The 22777-nt window shown below is 39.4% G+C and overlaps 5 protein-coding genes and 3 non-coding genes across 8 annotated transcripts; 3 read left to right on the top strand and 5 right to left on the bottom strand.

Moving 5' to 3' along the window:
* Positions 1 to 1477: 1477 nt before the first annotated feature.
* PCYB_143230 (calcium-dependent protein kinase 3) lies at positions 1478 to 2932 on the top strand (the record flags this gene model as incomplete). The annotated part of the gene is made up of 3 exons (XM_004224794.1): positions 1478 to 1510; positions 2424 to 2525; positions 2801 to 2932. 3 exons carry the CDS (start codon positions 1478 to 1480, stop codon positions 2930 to 2932), a joined length of 267 nt encoding a protein of 88 aa, XP_004224842.1.
* Positions 2933 to 4585: 1653 nt separating this feature from the next.
* PCYB_143220 (hypothetical protein) lies at positions 4586 to 7291 on the top strand (the record flags this gene model as incomplete). The annotated part of the gene is made up of 1 exon (XM_004224793.1): positions 4586 to 7291. One exon carries the CDS (start codon positions 4586 to 4588, stop codon positions 7289 to 7291), a length of 2706 nt encoding a protein of 901 aa, XP_004224841.1.
* Positions 7292 to 11470: 4179 nt separating this feature from the next.
* Positions 11471 to 12238, bottom strand: PCYB_143210 (phosphoglycolate phosphatase precursor; the record flags this gene model as incomplete). The annotated part of the gene is made up of 1 exon (XM_004224792.1): positions 11471 to 12238. A coding segment is annotated over one exon (765 nt), but the record flags the coding sequence as incomplete, so codon positions are not given.
* Positions 12239 to 14743: 2505 nt separating this feature from the next.
* Positions 14744 to 14825, top strand: PCYB_143207. The gene has a single exon. It is a non-coding gene; the product is annotated as a tRNA-Ser (tRNA).
* Positions 14826 to 15893: 1068 nt separating this feature from the next.
* On the bottom strand, positions 15894 to 15973 carry PCYB_143205. Its single transcript has one exon. It is a non-coding gene; the product is annotated as a tRNA-Leu (tRNA).
* A 1167-nt stretch (positions 15974 to 17140) lies between these two features.
* Positions 17141 to 17212, bottom strand: PCYB_143203. The gene has a single exon. It is a non-coding gene; the product is annotated as a tRNA-Asp (tRNA).
* Positions 17213 to 18220: 1008 nt separating this feature from the next.
* Positions 18221 to 19085, bottom strand: PCYB_143200 (hypothetical protein; the record flags this gene model as incomplete). The annotated part of the gene is made up of 2 exons (XM_004224791.1): positions 18221 to 18282; positions 18614 to 19085. 2 exons carry the CDS (start codon positions 19083 to 19085, stop codon positions 18221 to 18223), a joined length of 534 nt encoding a protein of 177 aa, XP_004224839.1.
* Positions 19086 to 21461: 2376 nt separating this feature from the next.
* Positions 21462 to 22777, bottom strand: PCYB_143190 (transcription elongation factor; the record flags this gene model as incomplete). The annotated part of the gene is made up of 2 exons (XM_004224790.1): positions 21462 to 21504; positions 21603 to 22777. The coding sequence occupies 2 exons, from the start codon at positions 22775 to 22777 to the stop codon at positions 21462 to 21464; spliced, it is 1218 nt and encodes a 405-aa protein (XP_004224838.1).

The raw sequence follows: 22777 nt of genomic DNA, 5'->3' as shown, positions 1-22777 counted from the left end.
TTTTTTTTTTTTTTTTTTGTGGCCAAATCTTTTTTCCTTCCCAATTGTTTTTACGACATTTAAAATAGTTCTAACAAAACATGTTTTGAGCACCCCTAGCGGAAACAAACCGATCTGTGCATTCATCCCTATGCATAGGAACATGCACATGTAACATGTATATGTAAGAAAATTGTACATGTAAATTTATGCGTAATTGTACTTGCATATACTTATATGTGCACTTGTGTGCCGGCACATTCACACCCGCCGCTTTTGACTATTTTCACGTTTTTGTGGAACTTCCAAACGATGCAACAGCAGGGGTGATCACCTTGGAAAGCGTAGCTAACCCCTTTTGATGAAAAAAGTTTACAAAAGGAAAACACAATTCCTAAGTAAATAAGACATACGACGGGTGCTTTGCCTACCACATGTAAACAATTTTATGCCAAGAATTGTGCGCAGTTTTATCATGTACCTTTTTTTTTTTTTTGGTTAACCCCTTGAGACAGAGTTACGGTGGAGCAGTCGTACCACAGCAATGGATTAATGAGGTGCACAAAACACATTTGCGCGACCGCAACATGTAAGAATATGTTCCTCGGCACTAAAACGGTCTCCGTTTATTGTATATATATTTTTTTCTACCACACATACACTAAGGTGAAATACCTGCACACATATTTTTGATAAAAATATTAGGCCCATTTGTGCGTGAAAATTCATATTCACCGGGGGCAGAGCGTTCTGAGTTTGTGCAATTTGGGTAGATCCTCCTACTTTGTTGTTAGTTTGATTGCCTTGTTTGATTGTCCCGTTTAGCTTGCCAAGTTTTTTTCTCTTGCACACTGCTGTTCCCCATTTTTGTGTATAACCATTGGCACACACGATTTGCAGAGCATGCCTTTGAAAAAAACGCCATTCTCATTCATTTCTGATATAAGTACGAACATAAAAAATGGAAATAACATCGGCGACGTGATAGCTGTGAACAGACAAAACTCGTACGAGCATATAAAGGAATTTAACATAAGCGAGTTGGGGAACTTTAAAATAATTAAGGTCTTACTGAGGGGACTTTCCAGCACCGTGTGTTTGTGTGAATGGATAATTGACTGCAGAAAGACGCTCGTTTTGAAAAATTATGTTAAGTATATAAATAATGATATTCTAAGTTGGAACATAAAAATTGATGAATCAAATGAGACGGACACGGGAAATGGGAGCTTGGAAACGGAAAGAACGATCAACATTTGCCCCTGTTGCGAAAGGGGATTTACGGAAGGGGAACTGCATCGCCAGGAGTATATGGAAAAAGATGAACCAAGTGGGATGGAACAGTTAAGGCAGTGCGACAATCATTGTATAGACGAGGGGGAAGAAGCGAAAGAAGGGGAAGAGGCGGAAAAAAAAGAAGCAGTCGAAGACGTCGATGAACCCGCAGAAGAAGCGGAGGGAGAATTCCCCCTCGAGTTTATCATCCGACAAAGACAAAATGACAACACGGATGGTTATACGAAAGGGGAAAGTAAGGAGAAGGAATACTGGAACGACATTAGAGATGAAACGAATGAACATAAAACCCTGCAGTTAGTTTTAAAAGTAAAGCACAAAGAATTGTATTACAAACTCAGAGACATAGAAGAACTAAGAGAAGAAATAGGAATACACAAAAAATTGAAACATTGTAACATTTTACAAATGATATTAAGTGCAGAGGATGAAAACGACATTTGGGTTCTTCTAGAATATTCGTCCATCGGAGATTTATACTCCTATGTAGGTTTTAAGATCTTAGACGAAACAGAGGTGAAAATAATTGTCAGCCAAATTTTGTTTGCTCTTTATTATCTTCACATTAGGGGAATCATACATTGCGATATAAAGCCACAGAATTTGCTTCTCTTCCATTTGGATGAGTCTTTCCTTTTTGAATCGGATGTGTTGTCCGACCTGGAATTGTCAGGCAATGTCAAGGGAAAAAAATTGAATATTAAGAAATTGCTCAGCTCGATTAATGAAAATATCGCCAAGCATCCGAATGACAACACTTTTAAGAGCATCGTGAAAATTGGCGACTTCGGATTGTCCGTCAGATGTCCCTTTGATGAGTTCTACCCATATCGCGGCATTCGGGGCAGCTACGGGTTCATCGCCCCCGAGTTGTTCCAAGTTAGACCAGCCAGAGGGGCACCACGGACGGGGCGTGCATAAACTTTTAAATTTCTGTACAATGAATTTGCCCGTCCGACTTGCCCCCACAGCGGCTTACCTCCACACCGCGTCACCTCCACACAGCGTCACCTCCACACAGCATCACTTCCACACCGCGTCACCTCCACACCGCGTCACCTCCACACCGCGTCACCTCCACACAGCGTCACTTCCACACCGCATCACTTCCACACCGCGTCACTTCCATATCACTCCCCCCCTCGCAGGAGTCCAACTTTAACAACAAAGTTGACATGTGGGCACTAGGCATAATCATCTACATCCTTTTAGGAGGCTATAGGCCCTTTTACCCCTGTTCTAGGTTTGAGGTAGGGTGCAAAAAAAAAAAAAAGGGGATTATACAATGGGGTTACCATTTTTTGCTTAAAATGTTGTATTGCATGATTAGTTCCTCATCGATGGAGGGTGGGGAAGGGGTACTTTCAGCCAGCATTAAATCCTTCGCAACAGTTACGTCGTGACATCATTCGAGTCAAACTGCAAAACACATCTGCGTACAAGTTGGATCATCTGTTCATCTCATAGACCGTCGAGCACACGAAACCCACATGCACGCATGTCAACTCGTTTCCATTTTTTACAGGAAAAGGTAACGTTCCACGAACGATACTGGTTTAATATATCCTCAGAAGCAAAGAACTTTATTCAGTCCCTCCTGCAGATTAACCCGTCGAAACGGCTGAACGTGATTGAGGCGATCGATCACCCATGGTAACGCAGCGCACGTCGCCTTAGCCTGCGTGTGCATTCGTGTGCATTCGCGCAAGAATATGTAGAGGTGCGCACATGGAGCTGCATACACCTATGTCCACGCGCGCATCTCTATGCACCCCCATTTTTCGCAGGATAAACAGCTACTTTATCAGCACGTGAACACGAACAAGAAGATGGCTCGATCACCCACAAGCTTTTGCCACAAGAATGGCCATCACCTCTTTTACGTAAGGGACAAACGTGAGAAGTATATTTCCCCGTGTGCACACAGCAAAAGGGAAGTGTTGACGTAAGCGCAAATGATTAAATGTACATGTAGATAATTCATGATTTTAAAATTTTTTTCCGCATTTTTTCCCAACTCGTCACTTTTTAAATATAGCAATATAGCATTTGTGTATTTTGCAAACATGTAGCATTATGGGAAGCTGCTCGTGGCGAATGGTGGATACCTTGCTCGAACAGGAGCAGCCAATTGTCGAATGTGCTTGCGGTTGCGTCACGCTCTCCCGCAAGGTTGCTCCTCAAGATTGTTCTTTTGTAGCTGTTCTTTTGTAGCTGTTCTTTTGTAGCTGTTCTTTTGTAGCTGTTCTTTTGTGGCTGTTCCTTTGTGTTCACCCCTTTTGTCCTTTTTTTTTCCCTTCTTCTCTGAACATTCTTAAAAGGAGGAGGGAGAGAAGCAGAACCTGAATCAGGTGCGCATGTGAGTATGTAATTATGTACATGTACATCCCTGCTTCACAGCCTATATGAACACGCGTGTAGCGATTTACCTTATTTTCCTGCATTGCCACAAAAGGGGTCACATTAAAGTACATGCCCCATGGAGCGTCTCACATGCGGGGCAAGACATTTAACTGGAAAATCCCTCGTGAAGAAAACCCCACGTGAAAAAAATCCCACGTGTGAGGGTTACGCACTTTTCTACATCCGAAACGGGGAAAAATTAAAACGTTTTTTTTGTAGCAAAATTAGCGCCCCTGCTAAGCGCAAAATGGTGATGATCCACGGAAAAAAAAAATAACACCGGAAATCGCGCAAAATGAAAACGCGCAAATATGATGGAAAATTTTAAAATTATTCTCAACAGTTATGTTATATTTGTGTCACCTGTTCGTCACATTTTTGTCACGTTTGTGTAATGTTTTTGTTACGTATTTGCCATGTTTTTGTCACGTATTTGTCATGTTTTTGTCACGTATTTGTCACATTTTTGTCACCTTTTCGTCACATTTGTGTTGTATTTTTTTCGTTCTAGTGTTTAATTTGAAATGTTTTTTTTTTCCCCATTTTACGAATTGTTTGGAATCATAAGCTTCGTTATAGACGCGTGATTGTTCCCCTCCGTGTTAAGGCATAACTTTTTAATACTGAATAATTTTTGTATCAAAAATTTTTATTTAAAATATTTTGTTGTGCCTCCAAAAAAAAGTGAGGCCTATATTTTTTTTTCGGGGTATGCAGTTATAAGAGTGGTAGCGTACGCATTGTGTTTTGGTACTAGTTAATTTTTTGTCTTGGGCACTCTGCCAACTGTTTTGTTTATCAAATAATCCGCTTCGCCATTTAGCAGCTTGTGAACTTGTGGGCCCATCAGGTTGCCATCATCGTCTCCCTCCCTCCCCTCGTCACTCCCCTTAACCCCTCGTTACAAATGTCTCACAACAACACGACCGTGTTCTTGTTCACAGTGCAGGGCATATTGGCATCACTGACCTGTGGACTGTGTTGCTTAATATATGCTTACTGTTGCAACACTAAAAATGAACGAAATCGGAATAAAAGAACTATATCGAAGGTAAACGGGGATACCTACACTGAGAGTGCAACCACGGCCTTCAAAAAAAGCAAGGTCGAGAAAGAAGCGGGAAGTAAAAGTGCCAATGAAAATGGGGCGACTCATCTAGAAAAGGGCACAGATGGGGCAATCAATACAAAATCAGAGAGGAATCAGCTCAAATCTGGTAACGGAAGCGGAACGAGCCACACAGACAATTATTTCAAGCGAAACGGGAGTGGAAAATGCGATAGGGATGGCACCGTCCCACAGCAAAAGTCGATCCAAGAGAATTATTGCCACAGAACAGACAGCAATATCGAATCGGGTGTATCTAATCAGAAAAACGGTGAAATGGATAAATGCAGTGGTGAGGAAGCAAGATCAAGTAGAAGCAACTGTGAAGGAATACCCCTAAACATGGGAAATGTAAACGAATATAAGGATCCCCCGTTGGTAGGTATAATCCCCAGGCATAATTCTGCACCGTACGATGGCCGTATAACCGAAAAAAATGGAGAGTGTGAAAATGCACATAATGCGGGAACAGCAGGAAGTGACATGCGCCCCAATTGGAACAATGAACGTAAAGAGATATTCGAGAGTAACTCGGACAATATGATCAAAATGGTTGTACCCCCAAACAGATGCCAACTAAGAAGTGGCGAAGAACAAAATGAGGGGCTGCCAATGTCCAACGAGTGTAGGAACAACTTTAATCCACACAGTGTAGATTCGCACATATCGTCTAATGATTATGGGAGAGAGGATAACAACAGAATTGTGAAGATAATCCAACCCGGGGAAAAAAACCTACTCAGTAGGAACAACAATATGAGTATTACTGTAAACAGGGTTGAAGCAAAAAATAGGGGCATATGTGGCCTTACACAGAAGGACGCCGTTCAGGTGGCCGTAGAAAGGGAAGACCATCATGCCTATAGCAGGACTGTTTTGGACAGACAAATGGTGTACTACCCCAACGAAGAGGTTTTCAGAGTCAAGTCGGAGACGTTGATTCGGAGCTATCCGGGGCAGGGTGGCGCCAGCAGAAGTGCGCAGAAGAGCATGCATAGAAATTGCGCAGAAGGGAACGAAGCCAGGCGTAGAAATTGCGCAGAAGGGCACACAGGAAGGAGTAAAAATTGCGCAGAAGGGAACGCAGCCAGGGGTAAAAATTGCGCAGAAGGGAACGAAGCCAGGCGTAGAAACTGCCCAGAAGGGCACAACCATTTTACACACCGCACAATGAACGGGTGTAAAATTCTTGAAGGAGAAGAAGACAAAAAGAAATGCAGACACCCAGAACATGTGCACAATTATACTCCCTCGAAATTTATGAACTGTCCGTATGAAGAAGGAAGCTCGAATAGGGTATTTGTAAAATATAAAAAAAATGTGTTGCACACTTTGGATAAGAATGTGCTCAATAGTAGGGAACATCCAAGTGTAGAAAGGAACAGCCATGTAGTCCCAGTGATCCACAAGGAGCAAACACAGCCAGGTTCATCAGAACACAACACGTATAAGTACAAGGATTTTTCTATGTATGATACTCTTTATAGGAAGAGGAAGCCATTACATGATATGTCACACTTCAATAATGGGAAGGAAATTAGAAATATTATTGAAAATGGGAGAGTAGAAGAAGCAGGTACCCTGTCATACGATAACGACAAGGCGACTTGCGGCATGCACTCTGTTAGCAACAATGCTGGAGAAGCTACTGTTAGGATTCACAATGTCGGCCATTACCATGAAGAGAAGAAGGAGTTCTACCCCCGGGACCTTCAATTGTCAAATCGTATGTCCACAAATTTGATAAATGGAGAGAGGACGAAAAGTGCAGCCTCATATGGATTAGCTTATAACCAAGGCGATAATGTTAATAGAGGAGAAGGTGAGGAGACTCCTACAAAAGGAAGTTCCCCTCGTTTGGGTCGCTTCACAAGTGCGCAAGATTTTGCATCAAAAGGGAGAAGGACAGATCGGGAGGGAGAAATGTCACAAGGGAATAGGAACAACCAAAGTGGTAACAATGATAACAGTAATGACATCCGTGGGAACCGCAGCAGCAATCACAACAACGGTGGGGAGGACCGCACAAGCGAAGGCAGGTATTACACCAGGGGGAAGAGCAAGGAGAGCAGCACCAAGAGAAACGCCCAAGATGTAGTTGGAAGAAACGCCCATGATGTAGTTGGAAGGAACGCCCATGATGTAGTTGGAAGAAACGCCCATGATGTAGTTGGAAGAAACGCCCATGATGTAGTTGGAAGAAACGCCCGGAGCATGATCGACGCAGTTGAAATGACCACCAAGGTACCCAGAAACAGTTGCATCCACACTAACAAAACGCAAAGCGATGTTAACAATTGCGCATATTGTTCCCCTTTAGATGAAGAAAAAATGGAAAATAAAAAAAACATTACTGCCAACTCCCAAGTGACTATCACATGGGCATCACAGAATGTCTACCATGTAAAGAAGGAACACACGTGTGCAAAAATAATAACTGCCCTTCTCTTCGAAATTGTGCAAAACAGAGACAGAGAGATAATAAAGAAAATAATGTATACTTAAAAAAGAGCTTGTCAGAGGAGCATGTCTGCTTACCTAACTGCAATAGCAATAGTTGGTGCCCACACTGCACAGAAAAGTTAAGTGGCAAAAATGAATCCTTTTTCCACTCAAATAAGTTTGAGAAGAACAGTGAGGTGCGTGACATTAATGACAGTTTTTCAGAGCACCTTTCGTACAATGCGCGTCCATTCCATATGATCAAACGGCTTGAACAGGGGAGAGGTGCGAAAATGGTAACCAAGAGTGAACTGAGCGATGATATTTACCCCTTAACAGATGACAACGCTGATTACGATGGGGTGGAGAGCAGTTACAGAGGGGGCAGCAGAAGTGGCAATGCAAGCGGAGTTCGAAGTGGAGTTCGAAGCGGAAATGCAAGCAGCGTTCGAAGTGGCAATGCAAGCAGCGTTCGCAGGGGAAATGCAAGAAGCGTTCGAAGGGGAAATGCAAGAAGCGTTCGAAGCGGAAATGTCAGAAGCGTTCGAAGCGGAAATGTCAGAAGCGTTCGAAGGGGAAATGCAAGCAGAGTTAGAAGCGGAAATGCAAGCAGCGTTAGAAGCGGAAATGAAAGCAGCGTTCGAAGCAGAAATGTAAGCAGCCTCCTCAGCGGCAGCATAAACCTGGGTGAACGATGCGCCAATGACGAAGAAAAGGGATGCCCCAACAAAAGGGGAGAAAAGACGTTCCCTGTCCCAGTCAGCAACGATGAAGTAGCGAGTAGCAGAAAACGCAGAACGAAGGGTACCAAAAAAAGAGGAATCAACTCCAAAGAAGAAACGGATAACCAGTCTAACACACCATTATTAACAAAAGAGCACGAACGGAAGTTAAGACAAAAGGAACCAAGTGAGTACAAGAGCAGCCAAGATATTAACCAAATAATACATGCCTATTTGCAAAACTCGAAGAAGGAATATAATTATAGCAGGTCAGATAAATCAGAGAGAGAAATTAATCACATGACAGATAAATACACCAATGAGGGGATGCATTCGCATGGGGATGTGAGCCCAACCAGGAAGAGCAAAAAAAGGGATTCAAACGATAAAATGCGTTATAACTCCTGTCGCACAAAGGTGGTTGGCAATAAAAAAGGAAAAAATCGAAGAGATAACGATGTGGGTCTCGCGGAGGGGGAAAGAAAGAACAGTAAGAGGTCCGCTGCACCAGGGAACAAACACGAGAAGAACGAACAGACCGACCAAACCGACCAAACTGACCAAGCCGACCAAACCGACCAAACCGACCAAACTGACCAAGCCGACCAAACTGACCAAGAGGAAAAACTCGCGGAGAAAGACACCTCGACACGTAGAGATCGAATTGAAAATAAAAACATACGCGTGAAACGCGAAAAAAGTGACAGCAAGGTACTTATTAAGGAGGAAAAAGACCTCCGCAGTGGGAGCCAAACGGTAAGGAGAAGCGCCAGAATGAAGAGCGAAAAATATAAAAAAAAAAAGGAATTGACAGTGATATGCATGTAGATACCCAAAATGATCAGGATGAGCTGCAAAGTAAAAGTAGTAAAAAAAAGCAAAACAGTGTGAATGGCGATAACGAAGTAATGGAGAAAAAAAAAAAAATGTCCAAAACGAAGACGATGGAATTAAAAATATTCAGAGATAAAAGCGTATTAAAAGAAAAAGAAAATCTAAAAAGGACGAATGAAAAATATCAAGAGATTGATGAGTACAGATGTGCATCAGGATTTGTAAATTTCATAATTGAACATATACAAAAAAAAAAAGACAAGGAAAATTTTGATGATTTATTAAAATATATTTTAAAATTAATAAATATTTACAAAATTAAAACCATCGATTTTGTGGAAGCCTTTTTGCTACTCGAAACGATCAATGTTAACATAATCAGAGAATACCCAATTGAGGAGTGGATCTTGGTGACCTTTCATTTCCTTAAAGGAAATACAACAGAACAAAATTTTAATTTGATTATTAAATCGCTAAAGTTAAACAATTTAGCGATTGGCAATGTCACAGCTTCGTTCTATATGAACAAAAAGACGATCAGAATGACGGAGAAAAATATGAACAGAATTCTCACCATTTTGTCAAACGTTGTGCGGAGAAGGTCCTCCAGGATTAAAACTTTTAACCGACCGAACCAGGACAAGAAGGCCAAGGAGGATCAACAGAAGGATGAGCTTTTAGGCTCTTGTTGGCAGCCGGTTGAGGGGGGCGCGGAGGGGAAGTAAGACCAAAAAGTCAAACGCGCAGAAGTTGGCCCAAAAAGTCAGACGCGCAGAAGTTGGCCCAAAAAGTCAAACGCGCAGAAGTGTACGAAAATTTTTCCAAATTGCTCAAGTAAGACAATCCAAAGGCCGGAAAATATCAAAACGGAGATGCCAATCAAGCATTCTTAACACCGCAAACCGTTTGAAGCCCCCTCGCTTTGCATTTCCTATGACGTAGATGAAGTGCCCATAATACTTCTCCCCACAAGAGAGATCCCTATGCTTTTTCTTTTATAGTACTCGGGAAAAAAACGAAGAAATGTTTAGCGAGACATCGCCACAGTTTCCATAAAATGAAGGCTATGACGAGAAAAGCATACCAGTGACTAAAGGTATGACTACTGCTGTGGATAAATAGGCATAACTGTGACTGTACATTTTGCATTTTTCTTTTCTCCTCCCCACTCAGCAAAAAGTAATCACCGTAATGTATGCAAACTGCGGGAAATTCTTAAAAAGCGAAAAAATTTATTCGCAGCTGCTAAGTAATCGTCGACGCACGCTTAAAATATTTCCTTTGCCATTTTGTTCCCATTTTGTTCCATTTTTGGTCCCATTTTTGCCCATTTTTTGCCCCATTTTGTGCCATATGTACATTCTACTATTTCATACCCTTTGAAAGAAAAAAAAAAACTTGTCTAAAATGTTTTTTTTTTTTTTTTTTTTTTGTTTGCCTTTCAATTGTTAACTTTTTAAAGTTTGCCTGTAATTATTTACCCCTGTCTACAAAATAAGCGCATTTTCTAGTAGCTATACAAAAAAGAGGTGTCGAAATTTTTAATTCTTGGAAATTCGGTTAATCGAAAAGGTATAACTGCACTTTTTTAATTTTTTTTCTAACCCTATTGCAATTTTGCAAATAAGAAAGGGGCATTCCAACCGATCAAAATCTCAAAGCAGTGCAAAAATGAGTGCGCGCGAAAAAGAATTTATCACCTACTTGGAGGAGCATGGCGTAATAGATCACATAAGCCGCGCCCTACTGGAACTGTTCGAAGAGAGGGAAAAGCCAAAAGATGCGATAAAATTTATATCCGACCATTTGCAGGACGTGGACGCGGGTATGGTCATCAACCTGAATAGCTGCTCAGCTGCCTACTTAGCCATGAACTCCTTACTCTTTTCCATTCACTTAAATAGGCACCATCCAGCGATGGCAGCTGTGGAGGAAGCACCAATTGACTGATGCGCGGCGCTCATCGCACACTGCAAACATTCCACGTCAACCCCACTTCCCGCAGACGTGCCGTTGGAAGACCTGAAAAGGGAGAATTCATTTCTCCGACAGGAAAATCAAAGGCTAACAAAGAAGTTCGAAGAACTAAATGATGCCTTAAATAAATTGCTTAGCAGCGGAGGGGGGGTGCAACCTTCAAGGATTTGAATGGATGCTTGGAAGGGGGGGGAGTGACCGCGAAATAAAAGGGAGAAAAGAAGGGAGAAGGATGGGGAGAAAAAAAGGGAGAATGATAGGGAGAAATATAGCGAAAAAGATAGCGAAAAAGGTAGCGAAAATGAAAGGGAGAACGACAGCGAGAAAGACAGGGAGAACCGCCACACCCGAGAAGTAATCACAATTTTGTTGTGCTCTTCCTTTGTCAATGCGCGAAACGGTGGAGGAAGCGATCACAAGTCTTCTCCCATTCCGTTCATGCAAACTGGGCGAGGTACCTAAGGGTCGGCCACCTATCGAAGGTGCATAAATATGCATAGGGAGTAACTCACCAGCAACACTGCGCATCTGTGCGCCTATTTGTGTACCTATCCACCACTTAACATTTGCCAAAAAAAAAAAAAATTGGGGGCAATTTTTATTGTAACAAAAAGGGGGCCATAGAATGGCACAACAATTAGACCGAGAGTGCACATATGCTAGGTAGAACACGCACATTCCGCGAGGAATGGTTACGTAATATATGCTTATAAAAAATCAGCGATCGATTTCATAAAATAGTCTGGTTGAATATTTAAATGGTTATGGTTTAGATAAATATTCGCATCGGTAACACCTGAGGAAACGAGAACGGACTTGATGTTACAATTTTTGGCAAAGCTTATGTCCGTGTCGAGTCTATCTCCTACCATGACAACTTTGGATGGGTCAATATTTAGGTCTTTAAGGACATTTTCGATCATGAATAAATTTGGCTTGCCAAGAACGATTGGCTTCTTCAGCGAAACAGCTTCAATACTAGCAACGACAGAACCTGTTCCAGCCCATTTTTGTTTGCAAGTAAAGTTCGCAGTTGCGTCTTTATTGGAAACAATAAATTCAGCGTCCAATTCATTGATGCAAAGATGTGCATACTGGATTTTGTAATAATTAATGTTAAAGTCGATGGCAACTACAACAGCTCCAATATTTTTATCTACACTTAATTCTAGATCATCCGTTATTACGACTTTCTTTTCATTATCGTTGTAGCTACCCAACCAAAGAAGATTGCAACAGTCGAGTTCCTCACAAATTCCTTTTTCTCCAATAACATAAATTTTTTTTTTCCCACTCCTGTATTCTTCCTTCTCCATAAAATATTTAGCAATTGCATAGGAAGTACAAATAATATTTTCTTTTTTAATAAGTCCGAAACCTAACTTGTGAAATTTTTCTAATAGCGTAACCCTCGATTTTATAGAATTATTTGTTATAAAATAAATTTGCTTATTTGCTTTTATTAATTTGTTTATAACTTCCACTGCTCCTTGTATGACTTCATTTCCTCTCCATAGAACTCCATCGCAATCGAAAAAGAAAACTTGGAAATTGTCCACAAAGTCGTTCGCGTCCACTGACTTTTCTATTTGCCACTCCTTCATGAAGCTTTCGCTTTCGCTTTGTGCTTCCTTCGGGCGTATCAGTGACATGTTCGGTTTGCGTGTTTGCGCGGTGGTCAGTTTGTGTCTTCTCCTCTAAGCTTCTCCTCTCTGCTTCTCGCTTCTAACTTCTTGCTTCTAACTTCTTTGCGACCTTTCTTTTTAGCTCTTTCCCCTTTCGCTCTCCCCCGTGAAGCTTTGGTTGGCGCGGGCGCCCAGAGCAATGTGTGTTCAGGTAAGTTCTACCCAACAGCAATTTGCCCATGCGCATAGATACAGCAGGTATCTACACACACGTACGCATACGCCCTTGTGGGGAGGCACAAAGAGGTTTTAACTCAGGCGGTGATGAATCGAGAATCTACTTTCCTACACGCATTATCCACTTTTTCTACATGAACAACGAATGCACATGTACCCACTTTAGATCATGCCAGTTTAAAATATTCACCATACATGCATTCGTTCATGCTGCAATGATTCGATCCTCTTCGCTCTACTGCAAAAAGGGTTGATAACACTTAACACCTGCGTGTATTCTATACTCATCTAATCTACCCACCGTGAAGCCCAAACAGTGACAAAAAAAAAGGAGTATGCAAATAAGAGAGAAAAAAAAAAAAATCCCAAATGGGATGAAGAAAGCAAAAATTGTTACAAAAAAAAAAAAAAGGGAAAAAATTATAAACATAAAGATAAAGCAGCATTTGGAATATTTATTTATTTTTTTTATTTTCTTAAATGGGGGCACCCCTTTTGAAGAACTCCAATCCGAGGGAGAGTTACACCCCAAGAGTAACCTTTCTTAGTGTTTTCGCAAAACATTAACGGGAAGAGTGCAATAGAAATGACGTGGAAATGGTATAAACGGCGAGGGGCTGCGAGAAGCTGTGAGAAGCTATGAGAAGCCGCACAGGGTAGTAATTATTTTCAGTAATGTCACTAAATAACTGCATATTTCGTGAAAAACGCTTCCCCAGCATGTAACGCGTTATATATCACCTACATTTCACTTCACTTCCTTGCGATGAAAAAGTAGATGTTGAAAGAAACGGGTCGGCTTATAATGGAGACGAATAAAAGCTTGTTAATCCTGTTCACATTTCGAAGCAACGTTTTTTTTGGAACACCCATCACAGGAACTTACATCTGTTCCTCCATATGTGTCCCAATGTTCATGTAGATATAGCTGCCTTTAGCTGTGGGCAAAATAGAGAGTGTCCTTGTCCTTGGACGTTTAGAATACCACCCAAATGGTGATGGCGTGAAAGAAGGTAACTACTCACGTTCACATAGATGAACACTCATTTTGAGCGAACAGTTAAGTGTGTTTTTCGTGACGCTTCACCTGCTTCGTACAGAAGCGCATGATCAGGGTGAACAGGGGAAGAAGAGATCAAATTAGCTTAACGGACTACTATTCATAAGTAAAGGCAGCATCTCCGTTTTTGCGAAAAATGGAGGAAAAAAGATTGCATGGAATTTTTAACATGTCTCCTGCATGGCCCAAAGGAAGAAGCGTGCCTTTTTTGTTCTTCCACGGAAGGTGGAAATGTCCATACTGACATGCCACCATGCTTTCCTACTTACATGCTAGGTTCTTTTCGATGAAGGTCTCACCCGCCATGCATTGAATGTTAAACGTTTTCCTGTCCTGCCAGTTTGTAAAACGCGATTCGATTTGCGACTTGATTTGCGATGGGGATGTGCCCCTTATGTGTGACCCCTACGATCACTGCATTAAAGACACAGGAAGGATAAAAAAAGGATGCTCGGAATAATGGCATAACTTGGGAGGCCTTACCTTCCCACTGCCCTCCCTAATTTAGCAAACTTGGTGGATTTTCAACTGACCAAGGGAGGATTGATTGCGGAGTTGCTAAAAATGATAGCTTGTGCAAATGACAAAACTGAAATGCGCGTTCTTGTGTCCTTTCGTAGACTGCATTTTCTTTTCGGCGCAATTCGGGATGTAGCTTCATCTCCTCACCACCGAAACATAATTTGGCCATCATTCATTCAGTTATGCGTTTGCATATGTATGTACATGTGCGCACAAATATATTTTTTTTTTCCTGCATTTTGGAATAGGGAAAATAGTGGCGAACGATTAACAGCCATTTTTTTTTTTATTTTAAAATTTTATTTTTAATCGAACTGTTGCACTTTAAGGGATATCTTTTTAAGCATACAATTAAGCGTAATTTTTTTTGTTTATGAGAAGAATAGCACATCACAAAGGTGTCATTTAATCGTTACAAAATGTGTTATGCATTTAAAAAATAGGTCATGTATGCAAGGGTGCATATATGTAAGTGCGCTTCATGTATTTATATGAATATTTTATATGTATAGTTTGTTTTGCCAACTCAAAAATATATGATAACGTGCCCGAGTGGTTAAGGGGTTGGACTGCTAATCCAATGGGTTCTGCCCGCGCAGGTTCGATTCCTGCCGTTGTCGAATTTTTTTTCCTTCAAAAAAATGATCTTTTAAATAGCAATAAAATAATGAAATTGAAATTTTTTTCCGATTGGTTGGAAATTAACTTTTTTTTAATTACAATTTGAGAGAAACAAAAATAGGGAAGAAACAAATTTGCATTTTCCACTATGTGGTTAGTAATTGTTGTGCTTGAATTTATAACACTGCCACATGTGACATACACAAAAATGTCGGCCTTTATATGGGGAACAAAAAAGCATGGCCATTAAGACCTAGTTAAAATTTAACGAATGTGATTACCCCTACCCCCATTTTTGATGAGCAGCAACTGTTGAACAAAATGTAACGGAAATATCCTCAGCGGGAAAAAATAATTTGATGGAAGGTGAAAACTATTTTTTATGGATCCCAAATTGGTGTCACTTTTAAGAAAAACGCAGGTGAGAATTGGCATTTTTCGCAGCTTCTTCGCAGTTTCTTCGCAGTTTCCTCGCAGCTTCCTCAACGTGTGGCGCAAACATCATTTATGTAACACGCGCTTGCAGAGAAATCTGTTTAGTTCTTTTTGCATGCATACCTTTGCTTAGTTTACCCTAGCCAAAGGAAGAGCGAGCGGCGCGGGCTTACATACACCCATTCTCTTGTAAGGTACAGGTGTTTTAGACGCATATGAATAAAGCAGCTCCCCGAGCAATTTGCCTCTGCATAGGAACAGTGTGATCTGGTATCCCCATGCCTCCTTTAAGATTTTTCTGCCCTCTCAGGCATATTTTTTATAATTAGTATTCCTTTTCTTTATACGGCTTCTGCGTGTCGCGCTATGCAAACACAGTCACGTCACAGCAGCATAATAAAATGGGAACGGAAATTTTGACAATCGTTTCTTTATAGGGGCAAGGAAATCATAATATTGCATTTTGTTCGCAAAGAATTTCCACTACGCATGGCTAAAAAAAAAAAAAAATTATAGTGAGAAAAAGTACATGGTATACTTTTTTCTACGCCATATATTTTTTATATAAAAAGGCTTATTTATTTTTTTTATATTCACTCCTATAATTTTCACCACTGGCGAATAGAAAAAGCTGACAGAAGTGGGGTTCGAACCCACGCCCTTTCGGACAACGGCCTTAACGTTGCGCCTTAGACCACTCGGCCATTCTGTCAATAGAAAAATATGCGATCAAATAGGCTATATATATATTTATAAAGAAAAAAAAAAAAAAAATTAAAAAATTTCACATTTATTTTTTTTCCATCTTTTGAAAAGGCATTTTACATAATTACATTCTCACGAAACACTGTTTGATTTAATTTTCATATTTTTAAGGCATTCGCCAAATTTCTCATTTTTTTTGGCGCAAACAGTTTTACACGTACAGCTAGGGGGCGCGTAAAAGGAATATGTATTTTCGGAGAGTTCGTTTCATCACCACAAAGATTGCCATCACATCAGTTGAAAGGTGACTAAAAATGTTAACGTAATTTTTTGGCCATTTTAAAAATGGTAGCCCTTTTGGAGGTCATATGATGAATATTGCCATATTTTTCTCAGCACAGAGCAAGTTCCCCCTTGGGATATGCAAAGGCTTTGTTTCTTTTCATGTCTTTCGAACTGACACTAATAATTGCGAACAGGAAAAATGTATACACAACATATTATGTACATATAACACGTAGGCTCTTCTTTTTTTGAAAAAACTTCGAAAACGATTTTTTCGTATTTATGATTGGGGTGAAACAAATCATGGCAGTGTCCACGGGGTGTACAGTAAACCAAAAATTACAGTTGCAGCATTTTGAAGACTGCTTAATTAACGAGTGCTTTCTATTTGCCAACGATGAAAATGTTGCGTTGTACAAGATGGCTTAATAAAAAACATGAGTAAACGAACGTTTGTATGATGGTATGCGACTCCATGACATCGAAGCGGTTGAGGATTGGAGCAGCCAACTCCCCATATATTAATCCCTTTTTGTAGATTAGGTACGTTATAGAATATTTTAAGAGCTAAAATAATAAAAAGCTTTCACAAAAACTGTAATTTAGGAACTAACTATACTGTTAATTGATTAACTGAACAAGGTCCCAATTTGGTTTTTAACTTATGTCAGTTTAGGTATAGTCAAAGTGAGACGCTTTAAAAAGCAGTAAGAAAAGGTAACAAAAGAGGTAACAAAAAAAGGTAACAAAAAAAGGTAGCAAAAAAAAGTAACAAAAAGAGGTAACAAAAAAAAGTAGCAAAAAAAGGTAACAAAAAGAGGTAACAAAAAAAGTAGCAAAAAAAGGTAACAAAAAAAAGGTAATAAAAAAAATGCAAAAAAAAGTAGAACTCCGAGACCGGGAATTGAACCCGGGTCTTCCGCGTGACAGGCGGAAATACTTGCCACTATACTATCTCGGATTCAATAATTAATGCTTTCTCAACAGTCATAATATAAATTGAAGCCTCCCCCAAAATATAGATTCTCGCTTTCGATCGATATAGAGAGGTACTCAAAGCAGAAAAAATGTTCTTCTTCATATGTAATCGTTCAGCAAAGGCGCCTAAACAGCTCATGGTATGTTTAATCACCCCAAAAAAAAAAAAAAAAAAATTATCGCTTCAAATTTGTTGGCTAACTTTTTTATAACTCGTTTAAAGCTCACAAATTTTAAAAAAAATTCACCTTTTTTTTTTATTTTACAACATTTTATTAATTTTTTGGTGATAAAAAAAAAAATTAAAGCGTTTTTTCCTTATTCCATTTTGACTCTTCTCGTTATAATTAAAAACAATATGAAAGATATTTTTCAAAGCGCAAAAAGGTAAAAAATAATTAAGTAGGATCGCCAAATTTGTACATAACCCGAGCAATCTCATATAAAACTGAAAAATTATGCTCTCTTATGTCAATAGTAGTAATCATTTGATGGTCCCTTTTATGTGGCAAAAATGAGTTTAACTTTTTCTCCCCTTTTTTATGACAAAGAAATGCATATCAATGGAATGAATCAGACCATGAGGAATATATAAAATACAGGAAGAACGGGGGAAAGAGGAATTAAAATAAAATTGTTAAAATTTAATTGCAAAAAATTACCGGTGAAAATTGTGGTACCCTTTTGGGAGTAATGTTTACTTAAACGAATTCACAGCTGTAATAATGCCATCACGGGGTTTATGTTACTTGCACAAATGGTGAGGACATCCTAAAAAGGCTGTCTCATTTGCCTATGTGCGATTTACAATTTCTACATTCCATGAACCGATCTAAAGAAAAATGGCGCAAGGCGCACCTCAAATGTGGGTTTTACGGATTGAAGGGCACGCCAAGCATGCGTGCGTACAAGTTGGTAAAAATGTAGCTCATTAGTGGCGTAATTTTGCACAAAAAAAAAAAATTAAAAACACGAAACACAAAAATGATAATTAATTATCAACAAATTTGAAAACAAAACTGCAATGTGCATGATTTTCCTGTTCTGAATTCGCTAAACAAAAAAATAAAATAAAAAACGCGCACACATGCGTGTGTACGAGTGCGCGAAAAAATTGTCCGTTGTAATTACCGACCATGTTGCTTACACTGATGAAATAGCTTCATCAAATGTGCTGCCACGCGGGGCGCTCCTTCCTTTACTTCCGTTAACTCTTCAGTTAATCTTGCATATGCAACATTTGTGTTACGTACATGCGAAAAGGCGTCCGGTGCGAGGTGTAGCAAACATACAGGGGGAAGGGGGGGAAGGGAGGAAAGGCGAACAACAGGCTAAACGCGATCGCTCGTTTTGTGAAACTTGTCATCCACGTGCTGCTTTGTACGCTTAATCAATTTCCTATAATCGTCCTTTTTTACAAACCTGTTTATGGCCAAATCAGTTTCCCTATCAAAGGTTCTCCTCTCGTTAACTGAATTTTTCGAGTTCAACAGAAACTTTTGCTCTTGCTCATTTTTTCCCCATAAGTCAATTTTTTTATGTTTTTGTAAAAATTCTTTATATTGTTCCTTTGTATTTGCAAAGCACCCTTCTTCATGTAACTCTCTCAAACTTTTCATTTGTTCCTTAGTGTTTTGCATCACATGGGCGTAGTTCTCCTCCTCTTGGAAATTCACAATAAAATTACTATCATAGTAATTGATGTTATCAATATCGTAATCATCACGTAAACTGTTTTCTCCTTCAGCTTGGTCATCATGTTCCTTTGGATCGTCCTTCTTCAACGAACTAGCTTTCCGTTTGTTAATGTTACGCCTCAGCTTATTTATATCCAGTCTAGACAAAAAGTAATACATTAAGCTGTTAAAAATGTCATATATATTTTCTTTAAAATTAAAAGGCTTTCTGTAGAACTCTCCCTCCTTTTCTAATTTCCATGCTCTAAATAAATGCCTTAATTTTTTTTAATTTTAAATCTTTCATACTTTCAAGTGAAATTTTTTTTTTCTTGTCTAACTTTTGATATAATATTTTTAAATTGTTTAAAAAATTGTAGTTCTGGAGAATGTTGATGGTTAACCTTATCATTTCCTTGCTGTCGTAAATGTGCGCGTCGAATTGTTCCTTTTCGTTTACGGCATTTGGTGCATCTCCCCTTGGTGCCTTCGTCTCCTCTACCTCCTCCGTCTCGAGTTCCTCTTTTTTTGACGAACCACTGCTTACACTACTTTCATCGGTGGAGCTACTACTCGTGTAGCTTTCATCGGGGGATGTACCACTGGTGTCACTTTCCCCTTGTGACGTATCACTCGCATCGCTTTCATCGGATGACGTGTCACTGTAGCTACTTCCCCGACTGCTGCGGCTTCTCCTCCTCAAATGAGACCTCTCCCCCCTTTTTTCGTCAAGGCAAGACGAACGAGATATGGCTTTCCTCCGTTTGCTATTGCGATGTCTAGTCCTTCTTCCCCTTGGGGAATTTTCCCCCTCGTATTCGTCACTATCACTGCAATGCTTCTTCTTACGTGGGGGGGAAGGAGTTCTTCTTCCTTTGTTCCTCTGCAGGGCGTCTTCATTTTTGTCACTTTTTAACTTATGCAGTGTTTCTTTGTCTTTCTTTCTTTTTTTGTTAGAATGTTTATCGTATGACGAGCTGCTACTACGGGCTTCATGTTTCATTTTTTTTTCCTTAAAGCTTTTCCTATTTTCGGAATTATTTTTTGCCTCTGATTTTTTCATATGTTTATGTTTATCACTATGCTGATTTTTAAAATTGGGGGAACTGGAAGAGTCTCTTCCGCGGTTACGTTTTCCTGCTTCGTCAGTGCTATTCCTGCGCGATTTATTTTTTAACCCTTTTTCGTGTTCTACTTTGTCATTTTTGTGGCCTTTTTTACTTCTTTCATTTTTGTATTCGCCACCATCATCATCACTGTCATTATCTGCTGGGCTGAACGAACTGCTGCTCATCTTTTCCCCCTGTTCAGGTGTATATTTTTCTCTCGCTTAATATATCCTGTTAATATTCCTTTTGCCAAAGTTCACAATTGCCCCACGAATTACATACATCCAAATGTTGCATTGTGGTAGGTAAAAAAGGCATTATATTTTCTGCTTCAATTTATTTTTGTAAAATATAACGCAAGCAAAAAAAAAAAAGTAACATTTTCTTTTACATTAACATATTTGCCTTTTTTTGGAGTTTTTCTCCCATGGGGGGTGAGCATTTGTCAAAGTCTTTCGAAATGGTTAAATTCCAATTTGATAGTTCTCACAAAATGGTGAGTTATTCATTAATTAATGGGCAAAAAAAAAGCGGCAGCGATAGCGTCATTTGTGCTATGCATTTATTCATTGTGGAGGATGAATATGCTTACCTATTCCCACATAAGGAATCACATAGAATGCGCAAATATTTTCATGCATATATGTAATTACGTTCACTTGCGAGACCGCTTGTAATACGTTTTTGCTCTTAAGTAGATTGAAAAAAAAAAGGTAAGTTACGTTTTATCCAGTTTTACAGGAAAAAAAAGAAAAAGTTTCTTCTAGCGTGGCTTGTACAAAATTAAAAAAAAAAATACACACAGATACAGCACAGATGAATGAATGCGAACATTGCCCAAAAAATGGGACGCAGGGAAGAAATCAAGAAGGAAAAAATGGGGTATCTCGCGTTTATACATACATGAGCAGGTGGGCGGATGCGTATGCACATGTGCTTATAGGCTGGGTTGTAAAATGGTGACAATTTAAAAAAAAGTTGCTGCGCATATGGGAACAAACAAAGGGGAAGTGCAATAATCGCGATGTTGTTGAGAAATCTACGCGCGAGAAGGTCGGGAAAAGGGGGAAGGAGCGTAAAGGAATGCTTCCTTTGTAGGCATAAGCGTGTGCGCGCATATACGATGGGATGCACACATTGCCTGCTCCTTTACACATAACGCACGCTGTTTTGCTTTTTTTTTTTCTAAACGAAGATGGGAAAAAAATATTAAAAAAAAAATAAAAAAAAAAAAAAACAAAGTGGAAAAGAAATATGGTAAACAATGCAAGTGGGAAGGGGCAGATACATACAAAAAAGGTGGAAGAGAAAAAAAAAATAAAAATGCACACAAACAATTTTGATACATACGAGGTAATGTACCAAACGGTAGCATAACCATGTGTAACGCGGGGCGAAAAAGGAGAGCACTTGAACGTATGCATATGTCATCACGACGGTGCACTTTTCAAAAGTTAGTTCGATTTAAACTGCCAAATTTGCAGAGAGGCCTGCTCGGGGGAAGTGCGTTACTGAGCATGCATATGCAAAAGGTACACATGGATACGCTTTTCCTCAAAATTTCCAACGGTTGTTACATTTCAAGCACGTGACGAAGGTCGTCATGGGCTCGTCGCTGCTCCTAGTTTGCAGCTGGTGGTAGACAGTTTCATAGCCCTTACATTTAAAACACTGAAATTCGCCCTTCCTAGTTTTTTTTAAAAGAATATTTTTAACATCCCAGTCGGACTGACAAGCCTGTAAGCTTTCTTGCAGGCATTTGTTTCGTTCCTTTTTTTTTTCATCGCTAGCCATTTCTTGAGAATTCATGGTGGCAATAGTTCTTGGCGGGATGTATTCTGCATAAATTTTTTCGTTAAAACTTGGGTTTTTTTTATCACATAAATTAAATTTTATTGATTTTAATTGCATATTGTACTCCTTCTGGGATTGTTTTTTTTCTATAAAAAATTTGTGTAATTCGTTTTCTATATTGTATATAATATCGTTTAGCTTTTTTCTATCAATAAGGTAGAGCAAATTGTCATCTGAGCCAGTAATGAAAGCTTTAAATAAAAACTGTTTCGCCTTATCTCGAAGTACATCATTGTGAAATTTTCCGTTATAATTCCACTCAGTGAGTGCCTTTAAATCTGTGTTAATGTGTTTAAGTTCGCTAAACTGGTAGCTATTTTTAATGCTTCCTTTTATTGGTAAGTTGTCACTATTGTGATGTTTGCTCTTGAGGAGCAGATCATCCGTCTTATTATTCGGTTCTCTCAGATTGGGGTTATCACTTTGGATTGTTCCCTTCTCTGATTTGTGCTCATTATCATTTTTAACTTTTACCTTTTTTAATTCGTAATCCTCTGAACATGTGTGATTGTCACTCGTTTCGACTAGCTCAGATTTTCTTTTCTTCAGACTTTCGGCACTTCTACTACTGGTTGAGGAGTGTTTTTCCTTTATAGCAATATTTTTCCACTTATCGACAAGATCCTTTGCAACATTTTGTATTTCCTCGTTTTTTATTTTGGTAAATTTATTGACGGTTACTCCTATCTTGGTTTGCTTTAAAATGTCTTTATTTATTTCTACGTCTTTTAACAAAATTAGGTCTTCTATAATTTCTTTTATTGTACTTTCATCGATTGTTTTTTTTTGCTCCTCTGCTTCTGCGTCTGCTTCCTCTTCCTCCTCGTTGGCACTTAAGAATTTACTTTCCTTATCTTTTAACCTTTCTTGAATGGTGGTGATTTTTGTAATATTTTCCGTCATAGTCAT

Source organism: Plasmodium cynomolgi, chromosome 14 (genome assembly GCF_000321355.1).
Source record: "Plasmodium cynomolgi strain B DNA, chromosome 14, whole genome shotgun sequence".
Classification (NCBI taxonomy): domain Eukaryota; phylum Apicomplexa; class Aconoidasida; order Haemosporida; family Plasmodiidae; genus Plasmodium; species Plasmodium cynomolgi.
Note: the sequence above shows the minus strand (reverse complement) of the source record. Positions and strands in the feature narration are given on the sequence as shown.